This window comes from Rutidosis leptorrhynchoides, chromosome 1 (assembly GCF_046630445.1).
Source record: "Rutidosis leptorrhynchoides isolate AG116_Rl617_1_P2 chromosome 1, CSIRO_AGI_Rlap_v1, whole genome shotgun sequence".
Lineage (NCBI taxonomy): Eukaryota > Viridiplantae > Streptophyta > Magnoliopsida > Asterales > Asteraceae > Rutidosis > Rutidosis leptorrhynchoides.
Window position 1 is genome coordinate 77,449,205 of NC_092333.1, and position 15,658 is coordinate 77,464,862.

General features: G+C 35.2%; 1 protein-coding gene across 1 annotated transcript; it reads right to left on the bottom strand.

Annotated features, from left to right (window-relative positions):
- Nucleotides 1-11,457: 11,457 nt before the first annotated feature.
- LOC139861864 (AT-hook motif nuclear-localized protein 23-like) lies at nucleotides 11,458-12,881 on the bottom strand. Its single transcript, XM_071850391.1, has one exon. The coding sequence runs from the start codon at nucleotides 12,623-12,625 to the stop codon at nucleotides 11,744-11,746; it is 882 nt and encodes a 293-aa protein (XP_071706492.1). The 5' UTR covers nucleotides 12,626-12,881; the 3' UTR covers nucleotides 11,458-11,743.
- Between the last annotated feature and the right edge of the window lie 2,777 nt (nucleotides 12,882-15,658).

A 15,658-nucleotide genomic window follows, 5' to 3' on the forward strand; every position in this document is an offset into this window, starting at 1 on the left:
AAAGAGGAAGCTATGAGATATCAACGTGTGATTGATGTCCTCTATGCATACCTCAACAGAGAAAGTGATGCTCAAAGCTCAAACCAAGTTCAAGCCAGCTGATGTGTGTCGAGTACTGTGATGCTAGTTAGTAATTTTTGTTTGTTTTTGTTTTTGATGATGATGTATTTTGGAGTGAGAGAGAGAATCTGGATATGTAATTGATATTAGACTGATACTACTTTTGGACTTATGTGTATTTCACGAACGTTTACTTTATTGTAATCGATGTTCTAGGTCCTAGGGGGAGTTGTTGATGCATGATCTGTAAGTCCCTAGACATCTTGCCTACGTTTGTGATTAGTACTTCAGTTTATGGGATACCATGATCACTTGTTATTATCCTATCTGTGTTTGTATGTGGTTACAGGTACTGCAGGAACGCGATACGGATGTTTGACTATGTTAGACTTAGTTAGACATACGAGTGAAGCATCACTCGTACGGCTGACAGGCTCATACGCACGGTTGATGCTGAGCTAAGTCATAATTATAACCTGAATGAGAAGACACGAGTGAGTGATCACCCGTACGGCTGATGAAGCCAACTCGTACGTGTGATGGATGACTCGTACGAGTGAGTCAACAGCAGGGGTATATAAAGTCTTATGTTCTTCATTTTAGGTTAAGCCTCTCTCACACACAATCACTCAGATCTGGTTCACCTGATCTGATTCTCTCTCAACCCAAATCACTCCTGGTAGTGAATAATAGCTCTAGGAATTAATCTAATCATAATCCTTGTTGTGGTTTGACTAATTTAATCCCAAAAGGCTACCCATATTCACTTTGATTGGTTTGATTCACTAATTCCGCCTTTGTGTAAATTAAACCTGTTGATCTCGAAGTTCCTAGTCATGTTTCATTACATAACAGCAAGTCTATAACACCAAGACAGCAAGTCTAACAGCGGAAGCAACATCGTCTAAGCACCTGAGAAATACACGCTTAAAAGTCAACACGAATGTTGGTGGGCTATAGTTTGTAATCAGTAAAGTAATGTAGACCACGAGTTATCGTATTCAAAACAGTATGAAAAGTATATGCTTATCCATGGACATCGGTAACTAACTTAACGTAATAGTAATACCCCCTAAAAGTACACTTGGTGAGTTCGTATGTCCTCGAAGTATCAAACACCCGTTAAATGCTAGCGTGACTAGCCCGAGTGGGGATGTCAAACCCTATGGATCCATATCTAATATTCGCGTTCACCGGTTCAAAACCAATGATTAAACGTTACCGTGCTAAGGGAAATGTTTATGCCGTTATATAACCCACACATATGTAAAGTTTAAGTACTCATGTAAAGTAAGTAAAACATAAAAAGCGCATGTATTCTCAGTCCCAAAAATAGTATAAGTAAAAAGGGAAGTTATAACTCACAGTGAATAAGCAGTAAAAGTCGATACGAAACGTATGCAGGTAGTAAGTCGGTCCGAAAGGTCGTCAACCTAAGTCAATGGTCACTAGGTCAGTATGTTGGCCCAAAAGTTTTAAAAGTGAATAAATTAAGTGTCATCATCATCATCATTCATCATCATAAAAGCTAAGTAAGTTTGACAAGAATAGAGATCAAAACAATAGGCTGACTTCGGTCAGCTGCTACGACCTCTATACAAAACGAAAAGACGCGTAGTCAGCGGTTATGGCTCCGTATATGAGTCCTCTAACTGCTGACCAATTTTCAGAACCTAACTCGTCTTCTTTTGACCGTGGTGACGGTTTAAGTGCGAGTAGGTCAGAAATTTCAGCACAACGTTACAAAGGTGTAGTGACTTTCGGAGGGCTATAAATCCTAAACCGTATATCAGATTAAGACGAGGCCTAAACGAAAAGTCATCTACTCGAAAATAACTAACTGAAAATCAATTTTTCAGAAGTCCAGGAATCTGATCAGATCCCCAAAAACAGTAAACAAGTGCTCCAGTGGGGTTCTTGGTGCTTGATGCTCATCACGGTTCTCATCCTTGATGATTGTAAGCTTCAAGTGTACAACTCTTTGATAGGTTAGCATCACATTGATCAAGATTCAACCATCAACACACAATATGTTAAGACCAAGTAAGAACACAACTCATTTAAGAGTCTTAGATGGATGATGAACCAAGGTTACATCATATCCTTAGTCTTAACACAAATACAAATTCTATTTAAAACTAAAGCTACAAACTTTACTTTAATCAAACAAGTATGAACACAATATTAATCAAATGAAGTGATGGAACCCTAAGCTAGAGAGCTTGGATCCTTTTCACACAAGTTATAAGATTACAAAGCTAGAAAGCTTGAATCTTTGGTGTTCTTGAAGATCTTGAAGCATAAAGCTTAGATCTTTAAGTTACATGAGGACCATAAACACAAGTTTTGATATTTATAACAAAGTAATGAGATCATAAGTTAGAAAACTTAGATCCAACAAAAGATATAAAGATTCAAAGCTAGAAAGCTTGAATCTTGGTTGTTCTTGAAGATCTTGAAGCATAAAGCTTGGATCTTTAAGTTACATGAAGATTACAAACACAAGTTTGAATCATTATAACAAAATAACAAGATTAAAGCTAAAAGATTTAGATCTATAAAATAGGTGAAGATTCAAAGCTAGAAAGCTTGAATCTTCCATGTTCTTGAAGGATTCAAATCCATGTTTGAATCTACAAGATGTAATCAAGATCAAAAGCTAAAAAGCTAGACCCATGATGATGATGATTTCGTGAAAGAGGAAGGAAGAAGAGGAAGAAAAATCAAATACATACACTTTCAAAAGAGAGAAAGACTAGAGAAAGAATTAGAGAGTAAGTGTGTGTAAAATGCAAATGAGAGCAAGTGTAAAATGGATGGAATAAGGCTTGTATTTATAGGTGGTGAGGGTGTGGGAGGGGTGTTTAGGTCGTGGGATTAGAGGGGGGATAAGGGGGACACCCTTTTGCTTTTTGGTTAATGGTTGTCTAAAGTTGGTGCTTATGTTAGGATCTCATGCAACATTAAGGATAATACTTGACAAAAATGCTAGTATGTTCCCTCTAATAAATGAGCATTTGTCTAAATTATTAATGGGTCACTAGTTATTTATAATTGGGCTAATTAAATAGTCCACTAGCTAGTGTAGGGTGGGCTAAGGTCCAACAAGGTAGAAAGTCCAACAAGACTAACTAGTGTGCTCTAGTAAATTACTAAGCGTAATTAAGCATCCAAACACCCAAGTAATTGTTATTATAAAATAGCAATTAGTATTCCGTAGTAATAATATTCCGATTACGACAAAAGTTAAACGTGTACGCAGTACGCAGTTCGTTAAAAAAACGTCAAGTAACACTAACGGTCATAACGGCTTTCGGGGGTTAATTTAAGTATCCTACGTACTTAATGATACATTTTAGCATATAAATAAAAGTAATCAACATGTAGGGAGTTCCCAGAGTATAATATAGCTCAGTACGCACAAATACGCAGTTTCGCATAAAGCACAAAGCACAAAGCACAAAAGCAAGTCGAAAAAGTCGGGTCGTTACAAAAGGTTACTCGAGAGTACAAACCAGTTTTTGTTTAGGGGTCCAAAGGTTGGTTTTAAGATTGCTAGAAATGATGGTGATAATCTGGATAATAATAATGAAGCGTGTTGAATGGAATCAAATCTGGTTCTAAATATGTACACGCTAATGTTTCAACCGACCACTGCATTCTAATTGTATTTGCTAGTTATAACTCAATTTGTAAGGAGTCGGGATCGTCTCCTTTCGGGCCTGTAGTCGGGTCAGCCAAAGGGGCTGTTTGTTTTGAATTCGATACTATGTATATTGATGTTAGTTATAACTTAATTCCTAAGGAATCGGGCTCATCTCCTTTCGCGCCTGTAGTCAGGTCAGCTAAATGGGCTGTTTGTTTTGAATCCGATACTATCTATATTGATGTTAGTCCTGAGTTGTTTACTGTTTTTGGGCCCCCTTCGGGCCTGGATGTTTGCCGTTCGAAGAGAAAAGTGTCTGCTCGGACGTGATTATTAAGAAAATGACAAGAGTTGGGGATTCAAATACGGATGATGTAGTTTTTTGTCAGGTTGTTGATATAACATTGAAGGATGGACCTCTTGCGTTGCCATGCTATTGAAAAACACACGAGAAAAAATGTTTTAAGGCTTGAAATATTGCTCGGGATCGCAATGTCCCTTTTGAGTGTGTTGGTGGTGCAAAAATGAATCATAAAAAGACAGAGAAGGAGGTCACCAGAGATTTGTTTAATCGGGATGTAAGTTTTAATTGGCCGTGATAATCGGCTAGATGAAAGATTCATCCCCATCTAGTTTGATCGTGGCGGAAGAAAAAATTGTGATTGTCCTGCATCCGATTGCGTTGATTTTTGTAGAGCTTGGTATAAATTTAACAGGAATCATAACGCTTTATTTGTTGCAGCCGACGACACATTTTCAAAATCAAAAGGAAAGGAAAACGCGATTTTGCGTTCATCCAAGCTACTTTACAACGATGATGATGATGATGATTTTGGCGATGCAGTTCAAAAAATATTTTTGGATGCTCACTATGTGGATCGAGTTGGTTGCTCTTCGGATGCGGAGTCCGAACTGTAGCATCCTTTTGACTGGTCTAGACTTTTGGTATGTGTTGGCCTTAATTTATTATTAGTAATTGAAGTTTGATATTTAAATTATGTGCATATGCTGGAAATGTATTTTAATAAATTATATGAAAATACTTTATTATATGTTTGGTTGAATTCGTTTTGTGACGATGGTCGCAAAACATATCTGTTTGACAATGGTCGTTAAACATATGTGTTCACCTTAACTGAACTCCGTTAGGTCTGCCTAAATCGGACATTGTGTTTCAGATAATGGGTATTTTGTCTGTGTGTTGGTCTGTGTATGGGATAAAGGGTTGCCTCAAAATAAGGCTCCTGCCTTATCTATTCTTTCAATTTTTGGGAAAGGGAAGAACAAGCACACCATTTATTCTAAAACTTAGCTTATTGATCTTGTGAAATTAAAGTTTATCAATCAAAATTCGTGGGTTAGCATTTGTGTAATCTTCAGCAACTTAGATATAGTAATTTATGTATAATTTGTGTGATTTAAGCTTAGGTTTTTATGGGTTTTTAATGATTAATGAACACGAGTTTGAATCTTGTATGTTGATATTTATAAACTGAAATTGATGCTTGATAATAGTTACATATGATGTATATGTTCCGTTTGCAATATTGGTATGCGTTAAACAACTTGAAATTGAAGATTTGATGTCAAAAATCTCAAAACAGCAAAACTGCTGATGTTCTTCAGCTACCACGCAGTCGAGATCTCATTCGCGCATGTGAGACCGATTTTAACGCGTGTGAGATCTCAGCCGCGAGTGTGAGATCTCGTCCACGCGGATGAGATCTAGATCTCAGCCGCGCGAATGAAATCTCGATCACGCGAGTCAGATTCTCATCCTTTCATATGAGATCTCATCTGCGCGGATGAGAATTCTACCACACTAATGGCATCCTGACAGCACGCGCGAGACACGTTGATCACGTGATTGAAGGCTCATACGCGCGTGTGATGACTCACTCGCACGTAAGACTAGTATAACATATTGTTCTAATCAAATGATGGTCTTGATACACGTGTGGGCTCACTCGTGCGTGCCACATGTCACATGCGCGAATTACTTGAGTGTAAATGATTTGGGTGCAACCTTGACCCATGTGATGTGTTTGAATGATTTTGATTGTTTTAGTGATAGAATATGATTTGGAAAGATGTACTAAATCAGAATATAATACTCTCAGGTGATAAAGGAATGGACAAGTCTCACTGATATAAGATCAATGAGTTTGCAGATATCCTAGTGAGTGGGAACACCTTTATGGGTATTATTGTATGGTAACAAGTTTAGTTACTATTGTTGATATGATGAATACAATTACGTTTGATGACATGATTTGCATTGATGGCATTAACATTATGTGATATGTACACTGTTGTTGTACCGTATATGCCATTAAGACGAAGGAGGCCAACCTTAACGTACATGTTAGGTCCAAATGCTATTATGATGGACATTATAGTGTAATCAACGCATGTGTTGCATCAGGCGGATTATATTGTGTACCAACAACAAGGACTATCGGCAAGCCTAGTCTGATTCACTTGTGTTGCAGACCTGATAGGATCATCGGTCCTCTTGCGATGACGTTTTCGCTTAGTTGGATAAGGGGATGAAGTAAACTTATTTTTTAGATTCCTTCAAATTAAGTCTGATTTAAGGTTTGAAATTTAGGCTTTAGGAATTCTCGGGTTAGTATTAATTGTGTAGATTCTAAAAAAAGTCGTTTTTTAAATTAAAATTAAAATAAAAAGTTCATAACAGGTTATCATACATTTGATGTAGGATAACCAATTATGTGTTTTTTTTCTTAATTTAGCCCGATTTAGAGTATAGAGTTTAATCTCTAAACCTAAAACCTCAAACTCTAAACCATAATTTTTAAACCCTAAAGAGTGTTTCCATTAATCATTAGTCATTTTTCATTAGTTTTGTTTATTATACTACATTAGATGTATGATGATAACACATAAATTAAAAATTACTTAGCACCGGATCTTCTGCATATGAGGTGTTATGGTGATTTAGGCCCAAGTTAGTGGGCTGGGCAGTTATTGCAAGTGGCAGCCTATAGATTGCAGGTTCACGTGAATTGAACAGATGCTTGAATATAACGAATTGTGAGGTATTTACTGAGCTGAGTTAAAACCAGAAAATGGTAGATGTGCTTGGCCCAATCCTAATTGGGCTAGTATCATATGTTCGGCATACAAAGGTTGGGCTAGTATCCAGTGGAAGCATTAGTCTAGGGTCATTTGGGTACTTAGGTCCCGAATTCTTTTATTCTTTCTTTTCCACTTAAATTAAAAAATAGAGACTATTGAATTTAATTCAATTTGTAACCTCAAAGGTGGCTTAGCGGTTGAATGTTTGAAAATCTCCGGAGACTCAGGTTCAAACCTCATTGACTACAGTTTAAAACTCTAGGTTTACATATGTTAACCTTTAACCAAATTGAGACGGCTTGAAATTTGGAAATGGACATTTTGGCCAAAAGGTATCAACTCAAGCTCCTGAATACTTAACAAACTTTTGCACTAATTAACTCTTAGAAGCCACAAACGTACTGATATTAATGTATGTATACCCATTTTAATTAGTGTGCTTTCTCTAATCAATTTATATTGTGCTAAAAATAATAATAATAATAATAATAAATGAGTTGCAGCTATGTTAGAATCATCTCATGCCTGTTTATGTGATTTAGCACAATTTTCACCAAAATCAAGAATAAGCTTTTGCCTTCGTATATTTATTTAAATAAATAAAGATTTTGGGTCCATTATCTGGGATAAGTAACTTATGTTTGACTTTCCAACCGTAGCCGGCCAAAGTCGTACCCAAGACCCATCATGTAAGAGATGAATTAACAAGTAGTTTTTGTTATCTTACTAACGTACAAATTGAACTATATTTTATATTCAACTTATGTATGCAACATGCCTATCTATCTTATATTGTCATCCAAACCGTGTTACTTTATGAATCTATCTTTATTGTTCTATCTTTGAAAATGACTAGGATGCATGTTTTGGTCAAAAATCTACATGAATGCGTGTTTGTTAATGTGTCAAAGGATAAGATCGACACAAGCGCGTATCTATCGAGGTTCTCTTGAAATCGCACTCTCATTTGCACGAATCGATTATCATTCTTATTGAATGGGGAGTGAAGTCATCTCCAAATTTATTAAAGAAAAGGTACTTAGTTTCAAGATATATTAATTATCGAAAAGGAGTAGGTAACTTTACACTAACCACTCAATTAATATATAATCTAACGAGTTGGAATAGTTTATCTCTAACAAGTGGTACTTTCCCTTTTGTCTCAGCACTAAAGCTATATATCATATTGTTAATCTAATCCTATTCATATGTTCATATGAACCCTTGAAACAAAGTTAATTATGCTCATCATTAGAGAACCTCTTTGAAAAAACAAAAACACCTTCATATTATATTATATATTATATTATATAATTATATATATATGTATTCCATCTTTTGATCTCACAAGCCACCTAAACATAAGCCTCTATGACTAATTCAAGCATATTCGATAGTCTTTGTCGTTCAATTAGGAATCTATCGTAATGCAATTGTACGCTATTCTCTCGATTACCTTTAGTTACAGTCATGATGATATATTGTGTATGGATACAACAGAATATAGAGAACTATCCCATAATATTATATTACATTGGGGAATATAAAAAAATTTGAATTTAAACTGTTAGATATTTTAATCTTATTAGTTTTGAAAGATATCTAGTGTACTAAAGAGGATGAAAAGTGTTTTTGTATGAATATAATCTGCAACCAATTGGAGTTTAGGCACCCCCATTAAGCAGAAGATAATCTTGTGATGGAATTAAGTGCATGTACCAATTAACATGATATACGATATACAATAGTAGTTTGAAACGTAGGTCGAATTGAACAATGGGTTGTTATCTCGTAAGAATTTTGGTAACGGCAGCTTTTAGGGTTATCGTTAACGTGCATAAAATAATTGCACAGTTTGAAAAGCGTCGCTTTCAAGTCAGTAAGTAACCGTTCTGAACTTGAAAGTTTGCGGCGGGAATTTTTTTTGGGGTGGTTCCTCGACAAAAAAATGACTTGGATAAAATGGTCACAAATACTTTTGCCATACGACTCGGGTGGTCTAGAAGTGGGCGCTTTAAAATTTAAAACCTTAGCACTTCTTTTAAAATGTTGGTGGAAATTTTTAAATAACAATAACGCTATTTGGATTCGGGTAATAAAAAGTATATACGGGGAGAATGGCGGCTTAAGCTGTATTTCTCCAACTCCCGAAAACACTTTGAAAAAACACTCGGGTCGAGTATGGTTTAACATTATTAACATCGAACACACCCTAAAAAATTTAGGGTGTGACATCTCTAATACGTTTGTTAAGGTGATAGGTAAGGGATACGAAACTAACTTTTGGCACGACAATTGGTGTAGAAACGGTCCCCTAAAAGATGAATACCCTAGGCTTTATCGATTGGAGCTTGACAAATCCGCAACAGTTGCAGATAGAGTACAGTGGACTGATCAACAGCCTTTCTTCACTTGGAACTGGGCCATCGAGCCCAAATGACGTACTGCCACAGACTTGTCAAATCTACGCGAATTCCTAAAAGGCTATAATTGTTCGGGAAAGCTTAAAGATGAATGGGCCTGGATTTTAGCAACAACAAAGTGTGCTCTTCCAAATCACTTATAAATCACTTAACCGAAATTGAGACTTCCTACGCCCCCACCGTAACCACCAAATTCCTTCCCCAAAAAATCGATATTTTCATTTGGCGTGCAACCCAAAACAAACTCCCTGTTTGATCTGAATTAGACGCGCGCGGCATCGACCTTCATTCAACTGGATGTCCGGTTTTCGATGAAGATATTGAAACTCTACACCACACTCTCTTTGCCTGCAAATTTGCAAAGGATATTTGAGAAAGAACTCGTAAGTGGTGGAAACTCGACCATTCAAATCTAGCTAACCTTTCAGAGATCGCAAAAGCTCACAACTCCACCTTCACCACTCACACTGGTGCTAGCATTTGTCAAGCAGTAGTTTGGGTATCGTGTTATCACATTTGGTTAAACAGAAACGATTGTGTCTTTCGGAAAAACCGCGCATCCTGTCCCAAAATCCTCACTGACATTCAATTAAAGAGCTTTGAATGGTTAAGCTGTCGAGGAAAGAAACTTAAAATCGATTGGCAAAAGTGGTTGGTAAACCCCTTGATGTTCGATATAAACCCGACCGAAAAAAGAGGGTATAGGCTAACTCTCAGGTTTTTTACCTGACCCTTGTCCATGCTCCTTTATAGTTGATAAAATGAGGTGGTTCGCATTGCTTTGTCGTTGTACAGACAACACTATAAATCGATACCATCCCAGCTTGTTTTCACAAGTGACGTCGCTATCTAGGTAAATGGTAAGTGGTTATGTATTTTCTTGCAAATGTATAAAACCATACCGTCCCTTCCAGTCTGTTAATTGTTATCGTGTCCTGTTTTATTGTATCGAGTTGTAAATAGGCATAGCCTATACTGTTGTAAATCCCTGTTTTAAATATTAATAATATTGATCTTTCAATAAAAAGAATCCTAAGAACTTTCATTAGCAAAATTTCTTATAAAATCTTTTCCATCATCTGAACCCAAGCTAGCTAGTGGTGTTACCTGTGATTTTTTCACATTAGATATATACTCAAATTTCTAGAAATGTAAATGTGTGCAGTATAAATTAACTGGATGTTTCAATTATGATCAGAACTAATATCAATGCTACCCTACCGACAAGCTAATTTAAACTTTGTTTTGAAATTAAGCTTTAAGAATAGTATTCTTAGATGTGTTAAGTTTTCATGCAATAGTGATATACTCCCAAAAAAAAAAGAAAATTACATTGCCAAACAAACCATAAACATTGTAAATTTTGAACATTTTTTACATTTATGCTTGCAAGTGTTAGATATTAGATACTCCTATATAAAACACAAGAAATTAAAAACACATTTGTATAACTTGAACGGAAAAAAACTTATCTTTTTACCGTTTGCTCACAATAACGAAAAAAACACATTGATCATCATGTTCTTTAAATGTTGTGTTTCTATACATACGAGTCTTGTGTGTGTGTGATAGAGGATTGAGTGAAGATATGTACAGAAGGAGAGTAAGACCAGGAACACTTAAATAGACAAAATGACATGGGTTTCTATAAAAATGATAACCATTTTCACAAACTTTAATGAGCCGGGAACATGCTCATGTTGTACATAGGGAATAGGCTAGTTATAATAAAAAGGAATCATTAAAATTAGTAAATTTTTAAAAACAGCATTCGTCATTATCCTAACATGAATTTCTCATAGAACCAGAAAAACTGCAGACTTGATCACATCTTTCAAAAGAAAGAGGAAACTGTCTACAATTTCTTTTTGTGTAACCTTATGTAGTAGTAGTGGATTGAGTTAATTGATTAAATTTGGAAACTGTTGACTAATCTAACTTTTATAAAACAATAATCAGCAAACAAAATACTAATCATCACAGTGAAACTAAGTACTACTGAATTTTTTAAAATAAATTGAACTTATTATTGTAGTATTCCTGTAGATCGATTTCTGGTACTATATTTACTGATTCTACTTAAACAATGCAACAAAACATGTTTAATTTCATCATGTTAATTGTCAGGAACACAGTCTCAGTGTCATAAAGATCAACTGTGACAACTTCTGACAGAAAATCACATTTTCATGTTATATTTATAGAGAGAAAGAAGTATTGAAGATGAACACAAAGAAACTATTTTCATTAACTAAAACAAAGGAAAACAAAAACCAAAAATAAATTTAAAAAAAAACTAGAAGACTGAAACTCCAAACATTACAAGAGAAGAAAGATGATTAGATTGTTGCAAAAAGATTCTTGCTAACCTTAATTTATGATCCAAATGATCATGAAGTTATCAATGTTTCTTTTTACCAATCTCAACATAATCTGAGTGGACCGTGACAGCAAGACCACTCTCACAAAATCCGAACAAATACTCGGGTAGATTAGCAATAATCCGATCAAGTCAATACGGATTATTGTTGTTGGATCGTCCGCCTGAATTACTTCCTCCATTCCATCCGTCCACCGGTAATTGAACATTAGGCGGCATACTCATCGGTAAACTATAAAACGGTAGCCCGAGAGACGGGTCAGGAAACGAGTTATTACCGCTTCCATCTTGTGAACCCGGTGGTGGAATCGGAGCTCCTTCAACCACCGTTTCTTCATCTTCTAAAGGTAATCTCTCATAAGCAACATTTGTAAATGAAGAAGCGATAACGATGACCGGGCCAGCAGCGGTCAACTCTCCTACAACGTTCCCACCCACAACTTGTCCTTGACCACCTGCTAAGAACACGGTCAAACTTGTGGCCCCGGGTGGTGCAGGCGGAGGCAAGAAAGAACCAGATAACGACAAGATCTCAAATCTGCCTTGAAGTTGCATAACTGACCCTGAACCAGATGGTTGCCGGAGACTAACATTAGTTACGCTCCCACTTCCGGATAATATACAGATCCCACGTTGTCTTCGCCTAGCATACGTGGCAACGGATTCGAAAACGTCGAACCCATTTCCGATTTCTAGTATATGTGCTCTTAGTGTGTTAGCACTTTCTCTTGTGATAATAACGGGTGGTTTTGGTTTGTTTTTCGATCCTGGCGGGCGGCCTCTAGGCCGCCTGCCAGATGAATCACCACCGGCACCACCAGAGGAGGGGGATATGAGGTCGAGACCATGCGGATCTCGACTGTCCTCCTCCTCATCTTGTTGTTGCTGGTGGTTGTTATAATTGTCGGCGAAAAGCTGGTGTTGCTGTTGATGGTGGTGGTGATTATTTTCTGGTTGACTTATTGGGAGTTGATGAATATAACGAGAAGCAGTGCTTAAATCTAAACCAGCCATTGATATAGATATGATAAAACAATTTATGGAAAGAAAACACAGTCACAAGCAACAGAAAACAAGAAAATTATAAAAAATTGAAGCAGGAAAATATATAAAAAAAACTTGATTTTTATGAGTTTTTTAAAAGTATATAATATGACAATATGATTATGAAAAAGGAAAATATAGAAAAAACAAAGATCTGAATGGATGTTGAACCCTAGTAGAGATTAGAAAACAAAGAGAAATGATATGAGTGCAGAGAAAGGTAAGAGGGAAGAAGGTGTGAGGGGGACAAACGCAGTCATTTCTCACAAGCTAAAAGTTTAAATATTGCATAAAAAATTAGAAAGTTGATATGAGATTAAATACTTTGTTTTTATATAATAATTTTGCTGGTTTTCAAGAATAGTGTAGATATACTTTTTGCATATATCTTCAACTTAACGGAATTATGCAATAAATAATATTGATTATATTCATATGTATATTTATTGTATAATACATATTTATTCAGTATACCATATATAGTATAATTGTATAGAAAATCCTCTTTTGATAAAGAAATAACATTAAATAATAATCATATTATATCATTTCTCTAAATCAATCTTAAAATGTGAAGATTAGTTAGTATTAAAAGCGTGAAGACTAGTTACTATTGGTTTCTTAGCTACGTTTCTTTTCATAACAAATTTTTCCATTAAGTTTTGATGCAAAAAGATTTAAATAAAATGCAATTACATCTTGTCAAAGATGTGTGTCATAAATTATTTCACTAATTTGTTAATTAAATGATTTTGATATATTACGATTTTAGTTATGAATATTAGGTTGTGATAAATCCAACGAACTAATTGATAAATTCACTCATTATGTGCATTGATAGATTATACTATACAAAGAAACAATACATATTGTGAGTGGATTTATCAAAAAGCTTGTTAGATTTATCGCCACCCATAAATAATACATTAGAACAAATTAATGAGAGTTATGGTTTCATAATATGTATTGTAATGAGTTAATCGTGAATAAAGTAATAAGATATAAACAGATTCATTTATAATTAATATGACTTAATAAGTCTACTAAACTATTGTAATATAAAAATGTTATAAGAGACAATATGGAATAACTAGAGGGTTTTTGGTTAAGAGGTATCGAAATAACTAATCAATCATAAAGTTTTGAGTTCACGTCAACTATTTTGTGATTGTGTGTCGTGTTATAAAAAATGACAATATGAAATGAAACATCTAATGTAAGTTATATGAATATTATTTAAAAATGAAATAATGAATTCCATTCCATTATGATTTGTTGGTTTATATATATATATATATATTGGGTAAAGGGGTATACCCTGCAAAATTTTATTAAAAAACTCAAATGAAAAACGTTACGAACAAAAGAAAATTGTTTGGTGGCAAGTAACTCCGCAAAACAAACAACCCGGCACACAGCCATAACCAAACGACCATGCAAGCTCAAACCAAAACAAAACTACATTAGGACGTCTTCCAAGCATCTTTAAACAACCTAAATCACCTCGTGTTCTTCCAATTAACTGATAAAAGCTTTAAATGAACCGTTGAATAAATAATCAAAACCATCTTATCATGAAAACGAAACTCCGTAAACAAACGAAGATTCCGTTCTTGCTAAATGAAATACACTGCATCAGCAAAGAGAAGTTTTGCAGAAATACTCGAAGTAGTTCGTTTGTTCGGCCACAAACAAGCAAAATCTAGTCTTCCCTTAAACATGAACTGCCATGTTACGTATAACAAGTCTCCAAAGCTTAGCCGCATACAAACAGTTAAAGAATAAATGCAAGTGTGAATATGTAACACCAAGATTTTCAAGCAGCATGGTGCGCCGCACCTGTGCTTGAGAAGGGCGGTGCGCCGCACCAGTGCCTGGAAATTGGCATGAACTGTAATTTAAAATGTTGAAATATGAGTATTGAGATGTAACTTTGCGTGTAAACGTGTTTTTGACCCCAAACCAGATCTGGAACTCTCATTTTGAGTTTAATGGTGTTCTTGAGAGCTCACATTTTAGAGTGAGAAAGTGCTAGTGAGTGAAAGTCTAATTGAAGGAGAAGAGAGCAAGGTGTTTCTGCTCCTAGACTTCTCTTTGGCTCATGTGGTAAACCATATTTTGAACTTTTATTTTTTGATTTCAATTTTAGGTAAGGGTTTGAGTTGGTGGTGTATTATAAACACCATTGAAATGTCCCGTTCATATTGATTATAAACGTTCGATATTAATTGATTTCATTGCGAGATTTTGACCTCTATATGAGACATTTTTCAAAGACTGCATTCGTTTTTAAAATAAACTATAACCTTTATTTTATCGACAAGGTTAACAAGACACCACTTAGATTATCCAGAAATGATAATCTAACAAATATCACACTTACACACTACCAATACATATTGGTTTACAATATTAATATGTTACAACAAAGTAAATTTCGAATGCAGTTTTAAACAATATTATACAAGCATGCTGACTTCAAATCTTGTCCATATATTAGCATGCAACAGCGGAAGCTCTTAATAATCACCTGAGAATAAACATGCTTTAAACGTCAACAAAAATGTTGGTGAGTTATAGGTTTAACCTATATTTATCAAATCGTAATAATAGACCACAAGATTTCAAATTTCAATATACATCCCATACATAGAGATTAAAATCATTCATATGGTGAACACCTGGTAACCTACATTAACAAGATGCATATAAGAATATCCCCTATCATTCCGGGATATCCATCGGACATGATAAAACAACATCGAAGTACTAAAGCATCCGCTACAACGGATGGGGTTTGTTGAGCCCAATAGATCTATCTTTAGGATTCGCATCAATTAGTAGACTGGTTTACTAATTCTTAGGTTACCAAGTAAAAAGGGGCATATTCGGATTCGATCGTTCAACCATAGAAAGTAGTTTCATGTACTTGTGTCTATTTTGTAAATCATTTATAAAACTGCATGTATTCTCATCCCAAAATATTAGATTTTAAAAGTGGGA